Source organism: Bubalus kerabau, chromosome 2 (genome assembly GCF_029407905.1).
Source record: "Bubalus kerabau isolate K-KA32 ecotype Philippines breed swamp buffalo chromosome 2, PCC_UOA_SB_1v2, whole genome shotgun sequence".
NCBI lineage: Eukaryota > Metazoa > Chordata > Mammalia > Artiodactyla > Bovidae > Bubalus > Bubalus kerabau.
The window spans coordinates 39,719,171-39,735,626 of NC_073625.1; the positions used below are offsets into that span (position 1 = coordinate 39,719,171).

The window sequence follows — 16,456 nt, forward strand, 5'->3', positions numbered from 1 at the left end:
TAGATGTTTACCAAGCTCATGGCTTTGATGGTGATCAGAAAACCCTTCACTAACTAACAATTATTTCCCTTTACAAGTTTCCTGGAAAAGAAAGTTCTAGATATGGAAGACAAGCACATAGTTCAACTTCGGTCAATCAAAGAAGAGAAAGATCAGCTCCAGGTGTTAGTATCCAAGCAAAATTCCATCATTGAAGAACTAGAAAAACAATTGGTGACGGCCACGGTGAATAATTCAGTTCTCCAAAAGCAGCAACATGATCTGATGGAGACAGTTAATAATTTACTGACTCTGATGTCAACATCAAACCGTAAGTAAAGTTTACACGTAAGTTTTTCCTCCGTTTTGTCATTAGTCGGTGAAACTTCAAAAATTCATTGAAAAAAACAGAAAACCTTTCATTTTCCAAGAAAGGCACTATTTCTCTTACATATTTCTTATGAATACTTTATAGGGTCTCAATATGGAACCAATTAAAAAGAAGGAGAAAGAGGGGAAGGGGAATATATATTTATACTAATTAAATATTAATGAGGCAAACCACCTCAAACAACCTTTTGTTCCTGGGCTCGGAGAGCCTTCTTTTAGTTAGTTCCATTGCTAACATAGGTGTATAGGGCTGGCCAAGTTACTAAACCACTTGCTTAGTTGCTCAGTCGTGTCCAACTCCTTACGACCCCATGGATTGCAGCCTGCCAGACACCTCTGTTCATGGAGAGTCTCCAGGCAAAAAATATTGGAGTGGGTTGCCATTTCCTTCTTTATAAAGCAAAGTGGACTTTTTTTTATTTTTTAGGAGAGAAAAACAATACTAGGCCCATAGGGTTGTTGTGAAGGTTAAATGAGACAATGCTTACATAAGACCGGTATCCAAGAAACGCCAGGGTCCTGCTCTCACCACACCCGTAACGGCATCTCTCCTTCCTTATTCCTGTTTTATCCTTCAACTTCTGTATTAGAGGGAAGCAGGGATATATCTTCCGTCATTAACTAGAGAGATGATACCCAACCTGTGCGGTATTTTAAGACTGCTTTTTCTCAAACACTGGGTCTAGGTCTTACTATGGCCTGTTGCATAGAGCCCTTCCAAATGTATTTGTTCGACACAGATGCACTTTACATGTGATTCATGTAGAGATATTTCTTCATTTCCGTAAGAAGTATGTTCTCACATTTCCCTTGAGTCATACAGTCATGCCCACTTCAGTAAGAGAGACCTTTAAAAAAGGTTTCTACTTAAACCAGGAAGCAGACAAACAAGCATGACCTGTGCTACGTGGTGGGTCTGCAGGGCATGCCTTCCAATGAGAGTCACACTCCTTTGTAATTTTGAAAAATTCTGCATTTTTTCACATGTGTAGAAAAGGAAAAGACAGTCACCTGATGCCTGGTGGGACCAGGACAGTGTGAGGTGCTAGTTTTGATGAGCCAAAGTAGAGGAAAACCACACAGCTCAGATCCTGGCAGAAACAAGCAGCAGGGAGACAGGGCCGCAGGACGAGCTTGGTTTGCCCGCGCACCTCGGCCGGTGGGTGGACGGAGCCCCTGCCCGAGCGGACTGCCCGCCCGACCTGGTCCAGAGCCTGGGGCGCTGGTCACTCTCTAGAAGGAAGATAAACACATACCTGCAAGAACAGACGCAGACAAACACTTTTTTTTTTTTAATGTGGCAAAAAAAAAGAAAAAAAAAGATTGGGAAGTCTGTTGAGAGTGAAACAAAAAATTTGAAAGAATTTCATAGTCCTAGATGTTTTACACTTTTAAGGAAGAATTTCAAAGATACAGATAAATAAATTTTAGGTTCCTCTTTAACACACGGTGGACTACAGTCCATGGGATGGCAGAGTCAGACACGATTGAGCGACTAACACTTTCATTATACTTTAAGACAAGCTACTATGAGATGGCTGCTAAAAATCCAAAGAATACTGAAGTCTTCACCCAGTGGTCTAAAGAAATATCACTATCTAATAGCTGGCCTCAGATGCACAAGAAGAAAACAATCCACAGCACAGCCTAACTGAACAATCCACAGCACAGCCTAACTGAACAATCCACAGCACAGCCTAACTGAACAATCCACAGCACAGCCTAACTGAACAATCCACAGCGCAGCCTAACTGAACAATCCACAGCACAGCCTAACTGGCGAGCTGGCTGTGGGAGCAGCCACTGCAGAGCCAGTGCTATTTTTAGGTATGCTCTTTATTCTTCTGTAATCACTTTATCTGATTCTACTCAAGATGAAAGATTTTTTCACAAGTAATAGTGTACAAAGGGTGATTGCAAAGTACTTGCATTACATACAGTTGATGGGAAGAAAAAGGAAGTATGGATTATTGGTAATGACTTTTGAGAATTAATACCAAACAGGCTGAAAGAGGAACTTTATCAGAAAGGCTTAAGAAACTAGCATCTCACAATAACAATTCAAATGTGATATAATTACAAATAAGTGCATCTCAAAATAATCAGTTTTTATCTTTTCACAAACTCCTCTTAAAAGCTTTCCTATTTTTGAAAAACAGCCTCATACTCCTTGCTTGCCAAGGACGAACAAATCATCTTCAGAGACTGCGGGGAGGCATTCAAATCGGGACTGACCACCAGCGGCGTCTACACATTGACGTTCCCTAACTCCACGGAGGAGATCAAGGTAAGGCACTGCTTCTCGTTTTCAGCCTCCTGGCTTGAAGCAGGTGGTTTCAGGAGCAGAACATCTGCATACATAGTTCTCACACCATGACAGCGGCATGCAGAGCAAAGCAAGAAACACCGGCCATGAGTAACTCGGGGCCCGCCGCGGGGCACACAGCACTGACGATGCTGATGGACGATGCAGAAGGAGCTATCTCATTCTGCGAGTCCACCTCCTGTATAAGACAATCTGCTCGTGTTCCCCTTGCATTGGGCTTGGTCATGCCTCCTGTCAGTTGTTTGTCTTGAAGTGTCAGACTCTCTTTGTTAGTCATAAAGAAAATGTTTTCCAAAATCTGAGAGTTTGAATAACCATAGTTTATGTGGCAGTCATTATTTCATGTAACAATGGTTGGTATTTCATTCAAAAAAAAAAAAGCTCATTCAGTTTGCAACTAAAAGTCCCATTTTCTCTCTTTGAGATAGCCACAGGCACTTTGATGTGCAGAAGTGATGAATACCCACTTCCATGTCATCAAACGGAATAGAAAAAACAGACACGTAGCAGTAGAGGCTTAATAAAACTGATCATTTTTACTGCTTTGTCAGGGACATCCGGAAGTGACACTGGCTTTTCTCCTCCGGTTGCAAGTGTGTGACTGAGGAGCACGGTGAGGGTGTCGGCTGTTAGTTCATTCTAGGGGGCTGGCAGTTTCACCTGCTAGTCCTTTGGTACCATCTGTGCAAACACCATCACAGCCCTGAAGGCTGTGCACTTGCTGCAGAGGGGCTTAGGGACCCTGGGGTGGGCTGTTCTTATCCCCTCTGATGGGCTTTTCTTCCCAAGTATGTGCATAAGTGAACCAAGAACCAGAACTTACCATAAGGAGAAGCCGGTGTACAGTTTAACTCAGTGTTCTTGGTTATGCTGGATTTTTCAGGAGCATGGCTCCTGAATTTGCTGCAGGAGACGTTAAGCTTTAGATGGGGGTGGGTGGGGGTGGGAGTGGGGGAGACACTTCCCCAGGGAATATTTCAATGTGGCTTCTATAAGGTAAAACAGCCTTACACAAGAATCAGTGTGAAGCACTATATAACTGTGAGATGACTGTATTTGTTAAATGCCTATAAATATGTTTACTACTAACTGTAAAAGCAGCTACAAATTGAATGAACAGAAACACTTACGGAAAAGGCACTCAATGCTGCATCAAAATGAAAATGTTAGAGGTTCCTGAAAGTACTAGCCTTTTGAACTCAGGATTATCCTCAGTATTTAACATGGTGATAGAGAAAAACACTTTATAAAAAATACAAACATTAAGGTTATAAAGACATGGAATTTGAAACAGTAACATATGCTTGATTATGAACGGAAAAGATAAACAGTCGATTTACCTTGAATAATACTTTCCAAAGAAATCTAATTTATTCATGGTGTTCTAAGTCAACTTTGAAAGCCAGTTAATGTCCTACACCCTAGAATCAGTACATTAGGGGGAGGAAAAAAAACCCCAAACCTGAACAGTCTGTTGCCGATGAAAAAGTGATGAGCAGACTCTGTACCAAGCCTTTGAGTCCCCTTTGCTCTCTGGTTTTCAGGCCAACTTCTTTTACACTATTGTCTGTCACCAGCTGTTGGTCTGCCCTTGGTCTGGAGGCAGGGGGACGGCGGGACAGGAGTGACAGGAGGAGGAAGGGGATGGGGAATGAAGTGGAATGACCCTGGACAGACCAGAGGGACCAGCGCCGCCCTCCTGTGGCGTAACGCTTCCTGCCTCACTGCGTGCCCCTGCCCCAGTGGCTCTACCAGCCCAACAGCCTCGGTGCTGGAAGAGGATGATATATGGCCCTGGGGTGATGGAGTCTCAGACCATGGCTGGAAGCGTTAGCATTTACATGCCCTTTTACACACATGCGGTAAAAACAACTCACTGAACAGCAGGGAACAACAATCTTTGAAACCCCCATTTTTTCATCTCTAAGATATACGGTCCAGATTAAGTTACCTCTGGATTCCCCTCCGGACTTCAGACTCCATGATTCACAACCTGAGAAAGTCTGATAGACTTGGGCCTAAACTCTGACTCTGCCGGCATGTGCCTCTCTGCAAGTCACTGCCCTGCCTGCAGCCTCTGCTCCCTCATCTGCGACGTGCTGCGGGCTCCCCTGTCTCACAGAGCAGTTTTGGGGTGACACTGGAGGTGAGCACGGAGGACAGGGCTCGGTGCCCGCCATCCAGTCGATGTACGGGAAGTGTGACTGTTCTGGCTGCCCCCAAGAGCCACGAGGGCCTTCCCTGGTGGCTCAGTGGTAAAGAATCCGCCTGCAGTGCAGGAGACCTGGGTTCGATCTCTGGGTCAGGAAGATCCTCTGGAAAAGGAAATGGCCACCCACTCCAGTATTCTTGCCTGGGAAGTCCCAAGGACAGAGGAGCCTGGTAGGCTGCAGTCCATGGGGTCGCACAGAGTCGGACACGACTGAAGCGACTTAGCAGCAGCAGCAGCAGTGACTAAACAGCAATAACAAAGGGCCAGGGACAGCTTCTCTGCAGGGCGGGACACTCAAGCTCACTCTGAATCTTCTAATTCAAGAAAAGGATGCTCAACAGCTCTCTGGGCAGATCTTTCCCAAAAAGGCTTAAATATTTCAACTAGATTTTTAAAGAACTCATTAGATTTTTGTACAAGATAGACATTGCACAGTGGCATTTATCAGAAGCATTGTTGTTTTTGCTAGTTAAGAGACACAGTGGTTTCCTTCCCTAAATTTCACAGGATACCTGACTCCTAACATTTTTCCGTTTGCTGTTTAATCACTCATTCACCATGGCCTCAGAGTTGAAGCATGACATTTAAATTGAGCGTTATTTGCTCAAAGACATCAAACTTGAGAGCAAGATACCAGGCCCGTGGACCATGCTGTGGTGTGCTAATCAGAAGCACTGACCGCCCTCGGGTCTGCTGTAATTGGAGCAGGGAGGTCTGGGGCATTATCTGGGGACTTCTGCTTTTCTGACCCTGATGCAATCTGCTCCATCATTTTCATCAGTACTTCCTGGCTACATGGAGAGCTCCACTGGAGCACGATCTTCCTCTGGAAGCAGTATGAGCCAACTAGCCATAATGCTTCAGTTTTTATAAATGCTGGGTTTTATTCTTCCCCTCAAGCTGGACAAATATTAAAAAATGTTCTCATGATCCTATCATTGTTCCTAATGGGGTTAGAGGATAGTATGGCTCAGACCCCAGACCTTGGTCTTGAGTGATTTCTATAACAAGATGGAGTCGTTCTCTGATTTAAATATCAGTAACTCATCAGGGCGATTTTGACACTGAAGAAGTGAGTGTCGTGGAATGAGGACAGGCTCACTGAGAACAGTGTGCAGGCCCTTCACCCCGGCACACCTTTTAGGGTAGGAGAGTCCATGTGTGTGCACGTGACTGCTCAGACCAATGGAGCTTATTCAGCTAATTTACTAGAAGGATCTTTTTTTTTTTTTAATTTTATTTTATTTTTAAACTTTACGTAACTGTATTAGATTTGCCAAATATCAAAATGAATCCGCCACAGAAGGATCTTTTAAAAGACATGTTGACAGAAGTCAGCGGTACTGACCATCTCATGGACCAGAGGCAAGTGAGAGGCAGGATTATTCATGAACTGACTTCAGTGTGGAGCTGGGTGGAGGGACTTCTGGCCTATTAACAAAAGAGCCAAGCTTCCCTGTGTTTGGAAGCATGTGTGTGAGTCACTCAGTTGTGTCCCACTCTTTGTCACCGTAGCCATTTCCTTCTCCAGGGGATATTCCTGACCCAGGGATCGAAGCTGGGTCTCCTGCACCGCAGGCAGACTCTACTGTCTGAGCCACCAGGGAAGCCCATCTGGGAAGCATGAGGGAGTAGAAAACACATCACAGAATCAGGAATTAAAGAGACCTTATTCAAATCCTATATGCCAACACTTAACAGCTGAATGACTCTGATCAACTTAACCTGACTTTACCAAATCTTTTCTCCTTTCGAAAATGTAGAATTAAGAGTAGCACAGCAAAGTTGCCATGAGATCACAGATAATACATACAAAGAACCCAGCCTGGTGCTTGGAACGGAGTGATGCAGAGCAATGATAATGATAATAATAATGTCAATTCAGAGCCATAAGGGGTTATCTTAAGCAGATCAACTTCATATGACTGATTAATTTAAATGGTGAATTCATTTCATTCCTGATAAACACAATTTTCTTTCATGGAACACACGTTTACAAACATAAGGATCACCAGGAAAGCAACATGGGCCAAGTGACAGTGCTGAAAGAGCCTGGAAAGGTGGCAGAGAGAGGGGGACGGGTGATCTGGCGCTGGGCTCCAGCTGCTGCTCTCAGCTGGCTCAGAACAGGCTGGTAGACAAGTGCGCCCAGTGAAGGGGCAGGCCTGGGTGCACTCTGGGTGCGCCGTTAGCCCCTAGTCCCTAGATTTCAGCTCAAGAAGCAGTACGGTTCACATTTAAACTTACTCTGCCAAAACCACCTCCAAAAGTATCCCAAAAGACCATGGAGGACAACAAAGAAAGAACACTTCTCATTGATTTTGAACCTTAACTTTCATATTTACTACCTTGGAGGCTGTAGGGAAATTTATCTTAACTTTTTGGAAAACGTCTTCATTCTACTGTAATCTCATTATTTAAAACTATTTGTGTAATCTTATTTTCAGGGGTTTTTAATTTCATAATAAAATTCCAGATGAGCTGAAATTAAGCATGGATGCTCTTAGATCAAGAAGGAATCCCATGTCCTGAGCAAAGTTTAAACCCACCAAGGCCATTTAAAAGCAGAAATCAAAAGAGTAGGGAAGAGAAACACCAGGGGCCATGAGCAAGGTAGAGAGAAGCGTGAGGTTGGGGTCTGCGGGGTGGAACCACCAGGCCCCGCTCGGTTCGCACACAAAGTCTCCGGTCCCTCCTTCTGAGGGGTGAACCATGGAAGCTGACTTTGATCCCACACTCAGAGGAAGCCTAACAGCTCCACGGCATCACAGCAGTCTTAGAAGCTCTGCAATCCAAGAGTCTCCCTTTTACACAACTCTCTGGAGAGTTGATTGGGACTGGCAACCATCATAAAGGTTTTCAGGGATGGATCTCTGCAGGCCGGAGATGAGAGACTTGGGGCCAATCAGCCAACATGCCCCGTTCCCCACAAAGCGCTAAGGAGCGCGGATCTCTGGGTCAGCTGTCGGGGTGGGGCTCTGCCTAGAACAGATGATGACAAGGTCCTATTTTCATCCACACGTCGTGTTATGTTACTGTTTACTTTTTTAAATTCATGGTTTTCAATTTCCCTAAAATCCTTTGCCTCTTGGAAGACCACAGAGATTTACCCCAGAGAACCCCATCAGCTCTGGCCGTATTCTAAGTATCTCTGTTCATCTCGTTTCTGTTATGTAAGACGAGGACCCAAGTCCAGACGTTTCCCAGGCAGTAACCGTGCGTTCCCGTTGCAGGCTTACTGTGACATGGAAACGGGTGGAGGTGGGTGGACAGTTATTCAGCGACGTGAAGACGGCAGTGTTGATTTTCAGAGGACTTGGAAAGAATATAAAGTGGTATGGATATTCTTTAAACCATCTGAAAATAATTTTCCTTGCGAAAACTAACTTTGAGAATGTGCAGGACTTCCACCACAAATCTAAAACTAACCCATGACTTTTGATCATTTTTTTTTGTCTTGAAACCAAAAGGATCTTTCTAACTGGTGCTTCTGTCACCACGTTAAAGAATGGTCCAGTCGATGTAATGTAAACGAAACATCAAAACAAAGGCATGCGAAAGCTGGTGGGCTCAGCATTTCTAGGGGTAGACTACTTCACAGCATTTCACACCTCCGCAAACTAAGGTGTTTATGATGATGCTTCTTTTTAAGACTTTTTGATGTGGACCATTTTTTTAAAAGTCTTTATTGAGTTTGTTACAACACTGATTCTGTTTTATTTTTTGGCTTTTGGCCACCAGGCATGCAGGATCTGAGCTCCCCACCAGGGACTGAACCCAGACCCCTTGCACTGGGAAGTGAAGCCTCGAGCACTGGACCAGCAGGGAGGCCCCTAGGATAATGTTTCTACTGGGGGTTCTCCAAGTCGTTCTAATTATTCCAATACCAATCTCCTTCTGGTAACCGCTTAGCTTCTTAAAACTGATTTTTTAAAAACCTTATATGGAAGGTCCCAAAGTTTCACAGCACAGGAAGGAATTTCTGCCGAATGTTTGATGCTTGTTCCATGTTAAGTTGATGGACTACTGATTTCAAATATGTGAAGGGAAAAAAAAAGTGAAGTAAGCGAACTTTTCAACTTGAATTTCAGGGATTCGGGAACCCTTCGGGTGAACACTGGCTGGGAAATGAGTTTGTTTCGCAGGTGACGGGTCAGAAACGCTACGTGCTGAAAATACACCTAAGAGACTGGGAAGGGAATGAGGCTTACTCGCTGTACGACCACTTCTATCTCTCGAATGAAGAGCTCAACTACAGGTGAGGAAATTACATGTCACCGAAACGAGTTAAAAGACTTGCTCGAAGTCAGAACCCCACTGTATTAACCAGAATCTGAATGACTCACAGGCTCCCTTAATGGGGAAAAGCAGCTTGGCTCTCAGAGCTCTTTGCTGCCCTTAGGCAAGTGTCTCTAGTTTTAACATTCTAATTCTAACGATACAAGGGGAGCTTTATGAGACAGAATTGTGCCTGTTGTGTCTGCTCTGTAGCCTAAGAGCACAGATGAACCCTGCCTGGCAGGTAATTATTTGCAGAATAAACGAATGTTGTGTCCTTATTATAAGATACCATGCCAGTAACACAGCAGATGTATGTGTGTGAGTTGCTCAGCTGTGTCTGACTCTTTGTGACCCCATGGACTGTAGCCCACCAGGCTCCTCTGTCCATGGAATTCTCCAGGCTAGGATACCTGAATGAGTAGCCATTTTCTTCTCCAGGAGATCTTCCCAATTCAGGAAGTGAACTCGGGTCTCCTGCATTTGGCAGGCAGATTCTTTACCATTTGAGCCACAGGGAAGCCTAGCAGATGTATGAGTATGCTGTTTCCCTCTAGAAGGTTTTAAAAGTTAAACCTATCTTTGTGAAGTTCAACCACATTCAGTTGCTGCGTTCCACCCCCAACTCAGGATGAGCTCCAAGCTCAAGAGAGGCATGACTAGCTGGGTGGTTGGGCAGCTGGGTCCTCTGCCCTGGGCTGCAGGAAGACGGGCTGGTTCACAGCACGGCCTCAGTATTTGCGTCCTCCCACCTACTTGGCAGAGCTAATCTCGAATGTTCCAAGAAAAGCACGGACAGTTCTGAGTGGGAATTGGCTCTTTGGCACTAGAATGGCCTGAGAGTGGAGGCAGAGCAAAGGGGCTCCGCACCCTGCTGTGTGCGGCCAGAGCAGCGCAGGGATCGGGGCATCTCGCCGTCACGCGGGGGCTCAGGATACCTGTTGCTGGCGGGGGCCAGGGGGACGGGATGCCTGCAGGTGACCCAGGAACTGGTCTGGGAAGATACAACACAAGGAGTCAGGTGCCAGCACACCCTGAGGGAGTCTTGAAGGCACAGGCTGGGGAAGAATGGAGGGGGAGGCGCGGCTCCGGTGGCCGCAGGGCACACGTGAGACACCTACTCTGATGTCAGGCAGAAGAGAAGGTCCACAGCAGTGTCACAGGAGACAGAGGTCAGCTGGCCTGCAGTCCTGGCTGGATTCCACCGATGCCCAATTCAGACCCTCTGCTCAATGAAAATTCCAAGACCTTAGTAGTTTGGGGGGGGGAAAAAAACCTGTGATTTTTAAAGTCCTTGAGCTGGCTTCTCGGGGAGGCTGCAATGGACAGCTCGAAAAAAAAACGGGCTGAAAGCCGGCCTGCTGACAGCTACCTGAGAAGCGCACACCGTCTCGTGCCCCGCTAAACGGTGGGCCAAAATTCAGGAGCGTGTCTGAAGACATAGTGTCTGACAAGCTTTGACATGACTTCTAAGAAGTCAGTCATTGGCTCTCATCACACACAGAGCCGGGCTGCACAGGGTGGACCGGGGCTCAGATGAGTGAAGAGATAGGTGTCTGGGCTACAGTGCAGCCCCAAGGGGACTCTAAAGAGATCAAAAACTCAATGAAGTTTAAGACATGAGTGGCTGGTCACTGTTTTACCTCCAAGCTAAATATTTTTTCAACTGGCAACAGTTAGAACTCTACAACAGAGAAATTAAAAAGAAAGAAAGAACACAAAAATTAAGGATTAGACTATTTACATAAGAAGATTTTACAAAATGGGTCATTACCCTTGTATGCTGACATTATAAAAATATTTTAAACTGTGATGGTTCTTAACAGATATATTTCCTTTAGAAACACAATCTTTAGATACATGATATAAAAAAGCCCAAATTTGTTTAAAGCTCAGTTTAATTTACTTGACATTATAGGGCAGATACTACATTGAAAAAAACTATTATCCTGATAAAACATGTCAATGTGATAAGAAAACTGGGATGTGACTAAAACTTAAAATAACTATTGATATTTCACAACGCCAACTGCATGTAGCAGTTGTTTTTTACTAAAGGAATTTTTCTCAAATGTTAGAAAACTGAAAAAAAATACATGTTATAGGAATATATAAGTGCATCAATAGAATATGATTCTTTTTACTAAAACTAAAAACTATTTGTATATTAAACCTTAAGAATTGGTCACGTTGTGGAAAAGAACTGCCTGCCAATGCAGGAGATGTTAAGAGATGTGGGTTCGATCCCTGGGTCGGGAAAATCCCCTGGAGAGGGAAATGGCAACCAGCTCCAGTATTCTTGCCTGGGGAATCCAGAGGATCCTGGCAGACTACAGTCCATAGGGCCGCAAAAAGTTGGCCATGACTGAAGTGACTGAGCACACACACACCAACATTCTGGCAGTTCCATACAAACACTAAGATTTAATTATTAAATATTGGCATTACCTCTCTCACCATTCCACTGTGGTATAAAAGCGATGGGTACCAATTTAAAGCAATTTCGAGAATGTGGCTATTCTTGATTGATAAAGTTTTGAAAAAAAGCCAACTTTAACCAGTGGGCCACACAACAGAAGGATCTAAAGGGAGTCATTCATTTCAGTCCTGCCTGCGATTAAAGGGACGGGCTGGGACAGAAATTTAAGTCCTTCTGTTATATGGCAGCCTGGACGGGAGGGGAGCATGGATACATGTACGTGGATGGCCGGGCGCCTTTGCTGTCCCCCTGAAACTATCACAACATTGTTAACTGGCTATACCCCAAATACAAAAGTTTAAAAAAAAAAAAGGAAAGTGCTTCAAAACCTCAGAGATGAGCAGAACTGACATGAACACGTTACACCAGGTATACAGAGGTTGTGCTGGAGCCTGGGGTCATGACTGAAACACAAGAGGGGCCTGAAATCAAGAAACTCAGGCCTGCTTTGTGATGATGTTTGCAGAGTTACAATATTACAAACAATTAAAAAATCTGAATTACTAACACAGAAGTTACTCAGGGATAATGCTTTATGGAACCTACTGGGTAAGGTCACAGGCGCCCTCAACGACTTCCTCCATAACCACACACTGGGTGCCCCAGCGTGGAGCCCTAACAGAGGGGCAGCCGCAACCAGTCCCCACTCCGCCACGTACGGCGTGTCCCTCTGGGCGAGTTCCTGTCTCTGAACCTCAGCCGTCCTACCTGTGAGACAGCGGGTGCCGCACACCCATCTTGGGGCTGTTCTGGGCACTAGTTCTCACGTGTGGGAGTGCGTGGTGTGGGCGCTGAGAGACAGGCCCCTGGCCAACCTTTCCTCCCGGCTCCACCTTCTGTTCCAAAATGAATTCCAAGAAACCCTACTCCTTCCAAGATAGTTGCCAGCACACGTGAGCTGGCGTTTGCAAGACGAGTGGCGTCTGGGGGGCTTAGAGAACAGAAGCTTCCCCAGGACGGGAGACTCAGCAACCCCGGCCCCAAGGCCCACACGGCGACACAGGTTTGGTGCAGGCTCTCGTGCCCCCTGGACCCTGCTTCCCTGGCCCGGGCTCCCCTGGAGTGGGGCACACAGCCCCCCGGCCCTTCTCCCCTCCTCCTGGGCAGGCACGCTGCTGGGGGGAGCCAGATTTTTGCGATCTCCTAAAAGCCAGAGTGCAAAAGAATTGATGCTTTTGAACTGTGGTGCTGAAAAAGACTTGAGAATCCCTTGGGCTGCAAGGAGATCCAACCAGTCCATCCTAAAGGAAATCAACCCTGAATATTCACTGGAAGGACTGATGCTGAAACTGAAGCTCCGATACTTCAGCCACCTGATGCGATAAGCTGACTCACTGAGAAAGACCCTGATGCTGGGGAAGATTAAAGGCAGGAGGAGAAGGGGACGACAGAGGATGAGATGGTTGGATGACATCACGGACTTGATGGACATGAACTTGGGCTAACTCTGGAGACGGTGAGGAACAGGGAAGCCTGGCATGCTGCAGTCCATGGGGTTGCAAAGAGTTGGACACAATTCGGCGACTGAGCAAAAAGCCTGGGCCATCATCTAGAGTTTAATGAACAGTACACTTATTGTTTCTCAAAGTCTGGCAGGTTTATTACAATACTATTCAGAAATGAGGCCAAGCAGCTATAGGCGCTGTTTTCTACATGGTTCACGAGAGTTCTACACCAAGTGCAATGGTCCTTCCTGGTCTGCTGCCCTCCCCACCCACACTGGTCATCTCGGGACTTTGATTACTATTTCCATGATATGGAAAGAGGATCCCTTCACAACGCATTTTCCCCTCTTTTGTTTATCTGAAAGCAGCAGGAAAATAAATTATAGGGCCCCGAAGTCCCTGCTGATGCTTGTGCAAGTGATACGCGGTGAAGGTTTCATGAAAACATTCCTCTTTGCCTAAGGGTTTGATGATAAGTTGGTTCCTGTTTATACCAGCACAAAAACATTTTGTCCTGGGTATGCATTAGTGCACTAACCGGCATAGCACACGCTTCTGCAGAATGAAATTCTTCATTGTAAAAAACTTTCCACTATGATAAATCAACCACCCAAGCCAATTATGTTTTGCTTCTTCTTTTTTTTTTTTTTTTCTGTTTTTCTTTGCATGCTCACAGGATTCACCTTAAAGGCCTCACGGGGACAGCCGGCAAAATAAGCAGCATAAGCCAGCCAGGAAATGATTTTAGCACGAAGGATGCAGACAACGACAAATGCATTTGCAAATGCTCACAAATGCTCACAGGAGGTGGGAGGACTTTTCTCTCTTCCTATTTGTGTTGGCAAGGAAGGGTTTCAGAGAGTGAAAGGTTGGCTATTCAGACTGCAACCTGTGATCGGTGACAGTGTCCAAATTTCATAACTAGATGGACTTGCTCAATGCGGGGAGGTTTGTTTTTCGCTTTTTCGGACTGTTGAGCTTTACACACGAATGTGATATGGAGCTAGAATTGTCGCTAGGCCAACTGTGTCTCCTCAGGACCTGGCCCTGGCAGGGAGAGGGGCCATGTGACCCTGAGCAAGCTCTCCTGAGCTTGTGCTGAATATCAGATGTTAGAAAGATGGTTTAATTCCATTTTGCTTTATTTATTAGAAAGGTTAAGAACTCAAAATGGCAACAAAGCAGTGACGTGGATTCATCAGTATAGGAATGTTTCTAATGAATAATTTATAGTTCAAACAAGAATTTTTCAGTTTTTTTTAAAGATGTCATTAATATATAGCAAACACTTATAATGCAAAGAAAATAACTAAACAACCTCCTTTTCTGTGCATCAAATTAAAATGAAGGATAGTCCAATTTAAATTAAGGCCTTTATTTTCAGGCTGTTCTTGCCTTCTATTGATACCTCCCATGCTAGATCTCTCAAAATAAAAAAGAAACCACATTCAAAAGCAAATCTGATATAACAGTCACTTAAATGACTGGATGAGTTCTCAGAAGCATGTCAGAGGTTAGTGATAGGGACCAACTGTTAGGAAACCTATTCTTCTGATTCCTAAAACTTTTAAAGTGGAATAACCAGAGCCAGTTAATTGTGACCGAGACCAGAAAAAAAGTCTGGCAAATGCTATCAAAGTTAGTTCTTAAACACACTGAAAGATTGAAATCAGCAACGAAAATTCTGCCAACAGTACAGACTAAATGTAGAGGCAAACAGGAAACTGGCAGTGTTGAATCTGTGGAGGCCATGAATTGTATCACCAAAAATTCATTCATTACTCACCCAGGAAAACCAGAGGAAAAAGCTGAGGTCAATAAATCTTAGAACTATGAGGGACTGCGTCAACAAGTAAAGGATCTAAACTTACCATATGTTAGCACTGCAGTTAAGAACTGTTTACAGGCAAAAGGATTTATTTAAGAAAATAATGTGAAATAAAGTAATTTTCAAGTCTTTCAGTGATACTGAGAGACGGAGGCTCCATTAAGAAACTCAGTCTTATGGTTCCTTAGAGAATGTATTTTATGTATAAGTACATGGTGGTAACATTAAGCCTTCCTTATTAGCCAGGCCCACTTCAGTAATTATTTCAACCAGAGAATGCTATTATGCGGATTGTGTAAAAGCTGCCTGTCTCCCCCATCAACCATAATAATCCTTTTTAAAGCCAACCAGGGGAAGGGGGTGGGAGAATGAGCCCTTGGAATCCTTCCTGTTTGCCATTCCCACACTGAGTCCAGCAGTCCACTCGGGCGACAGCAGTTTTCAGACCACCCGAATGTCAGGAGCTACTCAGGAGAGTATCAGTGCATTAATAACCAAGGAAACAACAGATTTATTTACTCAGATTAAGATTTAGGGCTGAGAGTGGAAGTGGAAAGCAGACGGGAAAGAAGAAATGCAGCCCGAGAGAGAGAGTGTAGAGGTCAGATTCCAAGCTGTGGTCTGGACCAAGGAGAAGCCAGCTAGATTTTTGCATGTATAGTAAATTCATAGCTGAGTCAGGCAGCAGGCTCTGGAATGGACAGACTCTTAAGTGTGTAATATTCCTGAATATTGGGAAGGATTATGAGCCTCACACACAAACGTCTTATCAAATCAACATTAATCTGAATCAAGTAATGGAGCTGTTACCCCCGGAAAGAATTTAGGCATCTGGATGGAATAACTGGTGACCACAGAGCAGCACGTGAATATCAGAATAGAATATACGCACCAGAATACTTTTAAAGAAATAAAACAGGCCCAACAAATACTTGCCCCTGAGGTAATGGTCACATTATTTCTTTTACTAGGTTTGGAGATATCAAGAATAGTTGTTATTTTTTTCTGTATTTTAAAATTTTATACAAATGGCATCATACTGTGTATGTCCTCCCAACACAATATGAACGTTTATCTGGATTAAGGCATGTAGATCGAGGTCACTCCTACCCTCACAAACCCAAGGCCTCTGGGGAATGGCGTTACCCCAGACTAGTCCTTCAGGGGTAGGTGTGGATGCCCCCCGAGACCCCCGCTTTACTTTAGGGCACACACCACTACAGCTTTAAATTTTCTTTTTGTTTCTGGGACTTGAAAATTTGCTTTTTATCTAGCTCCACTGAGTACTTAAAATCTAGGGTTACTCTTTCAACAAAAAGGCTTTCTTTGTTAGCGGGAGGGCAGCCTGAATCTGTCTGGTCCACCGTGTGGCTAGGACAGGATGGATGGTGAGCCTGGCCCCATGAGACCCACCCACCCATTCTCCAGGTTCTGACCCTTCCCCACTTTCAGCTGTCCCCTGGCTCTCCTAGCCATGTCGGCGGGTGACTGGCCCTTCCCCACAGCACAGAGAAGTAAG

At 44.8% G+C, this 16,456-nt stretch overlaps 2 protein-coding genes across 15 annotated transcripts in view; one reads left to right on the forward strand and one right to left on the reverse strand.

Annotated features, from left to right (window-relative positions):
• The window catches only part of MCPH1 (microcephalin 1), a 229,870-nt gene that overhangs the window by 112,126 nt on the left and 101,288 nt on the right, over window positions 1-16,456 (reverse strand). The window contains exon 13 of one of the 13 annotated variants that reach the window (XM_055567552.1): window positions 1,172-1,602. The exons of 11 other annotated variants lie outside the window; for them this stretch is intronic. In XM_055567552.1, coding sequence (XP_055423527.1) covers window positions 1,312-1,602 — 291 coding nt within the window. In that variant the 3' untranslated portion in view covers window positions 1,172-1,311. Of the gene's footprint in view, window positions 1-1,171; window positions 1,603-6,132; window positions 6,522-16,456 lie in introns of those variants that run through there. One more of the 13 variants, XM_055567553.1, reaches the window with a different exon arrangement.
• Window positions 1-16,456, forward strand: part of ANGPT2 (angiopoietin 2) — a 59,254-nt gene that overhangs the window by 38,887 nt on the left and 3,911 nt on the right. Inside the window, exons 4-8 of one of the 2 annotated variants that reach the window (XM_055567568.1) lie at window positions 78-310; window positions 2,529-2,656; window positions 8,141-8,242; window positions 8,999-9,165; window positions 13,786-13,916. In XM_055567568.1, coding sequence (XP_055423543.1) covers window positions 78-310; window positions 2,529-2,656; window positions 8,141-8,242; window positions 8,999-9,165; window positions 13,786-13,916 — 761 coding nt within the window. The remainder of the gene's footprint in view (window positions 1-77; window positions 311-2,528; window positions 2,657-8,140; window positions 8,243-8,998; window positions 9,166-13,785; window positions 13,917-16,456) is intronic. The other variant, XM_055567569.1, reaches the window with a different exon arrangement.